Source organism: Pinus tabuliformis, chromosome 9 (genome assembly GCF_031772625.1).
Source record: "Pinus tabuliformis cultivar Carrire ecotype Pingquan chromosome 9, CPIR1, whole genome shotgun sequence".
Lineage (NCBI taxonomy): Eukaryota > Viridiplantae > Streptophyta > Pinopsida > Pinales > Pinaceae > Pinus > Pinus tabuliformis.
The window spans coordinates 521584847-521590560 of record NC_142307.1 but is presented as its reverse complement, the minus strand read 5'-3'; the positions used below and the strand labels follow the sequence as shown (position 1 = coordinate 521590560).

At 41.1% G+C, this 5714-nt stretch overlaps 1 protein-coding gene across 1 annotated transcript; it reads left to right on the top strand.

Moving 5' to 3' along the window:
• Positions 1-4806: 4806 nt before the first annotated feature.
• On the top strand, positions 4807-5268 carry LOC149149498 (uncharacterized). Its single transcript, XM_089442501.1, has one exon. It carries the CDS (start codon positions 4807-4809, stop codon positions 5266-5268), a length of 462 nt encoding a protein of 153 aa, XP_089298627.1.
• The last annotated feature ends 446 nt before the right edge of the window (positions 5269-5714 follow it).

Genomic DNA, 5714 nt, shown 5'->3' with positions numbered 1-5714 from the left:
TCCATGTCTCTGTGTTAAAAAAATACGTTTATGATCCCAAACATGTGATTAGATGGTAGGATATTCATGTGAGAATTACTTCTAGTAGACCAGTTTAAAAGTTTCCTTAAAAAGGAACTGACTTAGAATATTGCATGTTGCAGGTCAAATCGGAAGGAGAAGTCTTCGTCGAGCCGCTAAGCATTCTCGACCGGAGAGAAGTGCAGCTACGGAAATGAGCTATTACCCAACTTACAGTGCAATGGCAGCACTTTGGGCCTGATGAGGCCACTTGGGAGGATGAAGAGCTCATGAAAAAAGCTTACCCAGAGTTGTTCTTGGTCAACGGACATCGGGACGATGTCCAATTTCAGGAGGGGGAGATGTAATGCCCCAGGAAAATGTAAATATTTGATTTGACTGTGGTTAAAAAACTGAATATGACATTATTTACTGTTTTGGAATTTAATAATATTTTTAATTTCTTTAATAAACAATAAATGTTTTCTTGGAGAAAGCTGGCAACTTCTAAGAGGGAAGTTGGAAAAAAAAACGGTTGCAGTGAACTGCAACCCTAACTGGGAAAGTCCCCAAAGGAGAAGGGGGAAAAGCGGGGGGGGTTGTCTGTGTTGTGAGGACAGGTAGAGCAAAAAACAAAGGAGAAACGACTAAGACTGCTGAGGACCAGATAGCCAGGCACTAGGTGCCAATATCTTGTCGAGGACAACGGTCCTGCAAGAGAGCACGGGGGAGAGATTCTGGTCCCAAAAGACGAATCTCGAGGTTGGGTGGCAGATTGGAAGTAGAGGACAAGAGGAAGTTCCGCTTCTGTAAAACTACGCAGAGCGCAACGATACAGGAAGAAGAGGTGAGTAATTCAGTTGCAGTTAGACTAGAACAGCGTGCAGACAGGTATGGAAATTACCACTGTGGTGCCTAGTTAAGTTTATGTCAATAATCAAGTTTGTGCCATTTATAATATAGGAACCGTAACAGTAAAATTTAGTGCAGCCATAACTCTCAACCAAAGGGGAAACTTAGAAATAATGGTAATGGAGTGATTAGTTGTCATCTACATTTTAAAAAAGAAAAGAAAAGGGAAACACAACTAGAACCCTTATAGGGTATGGAAACCTGTTCGTAACAGAGTCACGACAGAACAATTGTAGGTTCATAAAATGCTTGGACCGTGGAATCCCTGTTCGCCAGAAAAACCCTTAAGGGTGGGGAGGGTTAGTTAATGACCCGACAGAATTGTTTTCCTCCATTGAATAACTCGAGCATATAGAAAAACTGAAGTTGGCATTGTATAAAATAAAGATAAAAAATAAATAAATATATTCAGATATACATGCACTCGATAGAATTGTACAGGCGAAAAATGGACAATAAACCCTAAGACCTTCCACCTTGGAGGCACGGGCAGTAGGAGGGCCTGACATGTCATTTGCTTACGACTGAGTTAGACAAATGAACGTGGTAAGACAACTTCTGTAGAGCGACAATCTCTAGAAAAGAGAAGACTAAGCATAATATCATCTTTTAAAAGAAACATTCCTTCGCAGACTGACGAATGATTGAAATACTCAGGACCTTAAATGAATTTAGTAAATACTGTGTCGAATATTTACATAGCAAAAACAGTAGACACCATCAAAGACTATGTGGGGAAAAATAATTCTGTTAAACAAATTATGCTATCTCCGAAATATGAGAAACAATTGTTATACAGAACGAGGCTATGACTGATCTTGTCAACTATTTAAATGAAAACCAAAAACATACAGATAGATAAGGACATTAATCCTTGAAAATTCTATGAAAATAGTGAGATTAAGTGGGTTCCCTGAACCTCTTTATAACCCATAGAAAGACCAAATAGAGCATTTGACGGAAAGCTGTTATCGTCGTAATCTTCCCTACAAACAAGAAACTATGATAAAAAATACACAGGATTATATATAACCGTCATAGCTCGGTTGAAAGCCAACCAAATTCCAAAGAAAACCTTGGTCATATGCACATTTGGACATGTAAATTGGATACATAAAGAGAATAGTAAATTAACTGGAACATGACTAGTATTTCAAATAGATCTTATGTACATTAGAACTTATACACAACAGGTACGCCATGGGGGAAAACCCTGGCAAGTATTAATGCTTTGTTTCAGTCGAAACAGTCATTTACGAGCCCCATACGGGAGGCAAACCCTCGACGTAGATACTGCGAAGGGTTTCAGACATCCATGGTACTCAGTTGGTAACATTCATAAGCCTCTAACTCAAAAGACTGCGAGCCATCCGTGAGATATCTTAGGAACTCTATGGAACGAAGAACCCTTGCCAGGATGTAGGGGAGTAAAACCTGGTACATACAGATAACCTCTTACCCGGAAATTTGGCCGCAAGTCTGGTAAATAACCACCATGCATCCTTAGCGAACAACTCCAGGGTCCAGTAGAAGGGCCCTACGATAAACCACAATAATCCGTTGGTTAGACAGGGCATCAAGGGAAAAGTTCAATGGTAGAAAATCCCAATACCAAAAACCAAAGTACTCACCCGGGGCTCCACCAAGTTGAGAAGATGTCATAGTCTGTTGCCCAGTAGCATCTAAACCATTATGGTTCTGGATCGATAGCTGAACGGGTTGTGGAAAAACAAACAATAGTGAAATGGAGTCGGCGCCAACACAAAAAAAACAGCATATCAATCCAGTTATGATTGACATAATCCCGAGATGAACTTTGAACCATAGATCTGTAAACCCCCATGATGTTTGTCGATCTGATGAAAAGCCTAAGGATGGTAGCTGCGATGATCAAGCCTACTCGTGACATGTACAACGCAAAGCAGTGATAATTACACCAGGCGTACAAGCTCAGTATTTAATTAATAACAAATGCCACATGTCAATCTAAGTCACACATTGTTGTTCGTGGGTAGCAGGGGTGTTATTTTCCCAAGGTGAATTAGGTGAATGAACTATGAATTGACATGACCTAGTCTTTATTACCACTAGGGAGTCCATGATTTGGTTGCCCAGAAAACGGTAGAAATGGTCGGAGCAATAATTACTACGGTAATTGACCAGACAGGGATTACAGTCATACTGTGGTAATACCAGGTAAAAGAATTTTTTTATTTTATGATAGAGACATTACAAGTGGTATCGGAGCCAGGTTACAAAACTGAGGCCTCTGGGAATTGAAATTTGAAATAGTAAATAGCCCATACAAAAAATTGAAGAAACGAAACAGAGAGTAGCACATACAATTTATTTATTTATTTATTTTTCTTTTGTCCCTATTTGAGCAGTTCAAAGAAAAAGAAATAGTTAGTGTGTTGAATTAATTTTCTCATGTTAAGGACAGGAAACCGGAAGACTGACAGTATGAGAAGAGGGGACAGTGCGTCGCGCAGGTATGCAATGGGTCAGGGACCTGTACCTGGCCCTGAGAGTAATCCCAAGCTATGGGTACAGCTCGGAGAGGAAGCTCGCAACACAAACCAGGTTATTTTGGAGACAGTGCAGGAATTGAAAAATGAAATGACACGGTTATGTGAAGATAATGCATGACTGACAATGGAAAAAGAGAGAATTATAAAAAGCCTGTCTGATAGACAGAACCAGCCGCCAGCTAATCCCAGTGCGGAACAACAGAGAATTTCAGAAGAACAGAACCACCATACAGAACTTGAAGGGTCCGAAGAGAGGGAGGAACAATCTGATAATGCATCTGAACAACAGACCTCAAAAAGGCAACGGATAGAGTTGCAAGGATAGTTCCGTAAGATTAAACTGCCGCACTTCGATGGGGAACATGAGGAAGCAGCTGAGGCATGGTTAATTAATATGAACAAATATTTCCAGTTATACGAATACGATCACAACCTTAAGGCACGGCTGGCCATTTTCCAACTGTAGGGAAAAGCCACCCAGTGGTGTGAAGAAGTTAAGATCATAAAGGGAGTAAGCGAACAGACCATCACTTGGGAGAAATTTCAAAAGTACTTCAAAGAAAGATACCTGACCGAGCATTTTTACGACGAAAAGGCAAGGGAATTCCATGACTTCCGGTTTGGGCAGCAGACCATGGACGAATTTGTCACCCGTTTTACTTCCTTGTTACGTTATGTGCCTTATATTAGAGAGGAAAAAGCTAAGGTGCAAAAATTTGTTAGTAGTTTACCCCTGTATATGCGGGAAAGGATTGAGTTTGACAATCCAAAGACAATGGAAAAAGCCATCTGTAAAGCCAAGATTTGTTACCAGCAGAGTAAACAGAAAGGAGAAGTTTCAAGTAGAAGATGGAATGATAAAAGAGGTAATAAGCCCGCTGGAAACAGTAAAGGAAATTGTAGTGGAGGAAACAAGGGAGTTGACAAGGGGCAGAACAACAGAACTATACAGAAAAACTCATTCAAATCCAAGCCAACTAGTGAGTCCAGAGTCGGTGAACAGCCTGCAAGATTGGACAGCGATGGGACAACAAGACCTCCAGTACAGTGTTGGGGTTGTGGAGGGTCTCACTACATCAAAAATTGTCCGTAGCGAAAGGGAACCGAACAATTATCCCAAATCCATGAAGCATCAATAGTCGGTCACGTAGGACGTAGCTTACCGAGGATTAATGCAGCCCTGGACGATCGTCAGGTGGAGTACCAACCGACCATGTTGGAATTCGAAGGTAAAATCTCAGGCCTTACTGTAGCTGTTTTAATTGATCCTGGAGCCACTCTAAGTTATATTAGTCCTAAGGTGGTAGAACATTGTAAACTACAACCTGTTAAATTCAAGAATCCGTGGCTAGTACAGTTGGCTATGGGGGCCAAGAGGCGGGTGCTTGCGAAAGTCAATAACTGCTCTCTGAAAATAGCATGGCAGCCAGTAATGGCAGATTTAAATGTGCTTCCCCTCGGTTCATACGATGTTCTGATCGGTATGGACTGGTTAGAAAAGCACTGGTCATTGGTCAACTGCAAAACAAAAACTATTTATTATAGGGATGAACATGGAGCAAGGCAGGAAATGCAAGGAATTAAACGGCTAGTACAGGTTCAACCAATAACTGCATCCTGGTTAGCGAAATGCATTAGGAAGGGGTGTCAGATTTATGCTATTCAAGTGGGCTATGCCAACTCGAAAGATAAAATAGCCGCGTTGGACAACATTCCTGTGATACAAGAATTTGCTGATGTGTTTCCGGAAGAGATTCCCGGACTACCGCCTAAGAAGGATATAGACTTTACCATCGAATTGGTACCAGGGGCGGCACTGGTATAGCGAGTGCCCTATAGAATGAGTGTACCTGAGTTGACAGAGTTAAAAATGCAATTACAAGAACTGCTAGATAAAAACTATATTCGCCCTAGTGTGTCTCCGTGGGGACTCCCAGTGTTATTCGTCAAGAAAAAAGACAGAACCCTTCGCATGTGTATAAATTATCGTCAGCTGAACAAGCTTACAATCAAAAACATGTATCCTCTACCTCGGATTGATGAACTTTTCGATCAAGTGAAGGGTGCAACAGTGTTCTCCAAGATCAATTTGCGATCAGATTACCACCAGATCAGGATAAAGGAGGAAGACATAGCTAAAACAACTTTTAGAACAAGGTATGGGCATTACGAATTTGTGGTGCTACCCTTTGGGTTAACTAACGCCCCTGCAACTTTCATGTGCTTGATGAACATCATATTTCATCGATGTTTGGACAGATTTGTGCTGAT

Bases quoted from the DNA above. Each gene is read 5' to 3' on its own strand.
- LOC149149498 (XM_089442501.1), top strand. From the start codon at position 4,807: ATGGGGGCCAAGAGGCGGGTGCTTGCGAAAGTCAATAACTGCTCTCTG.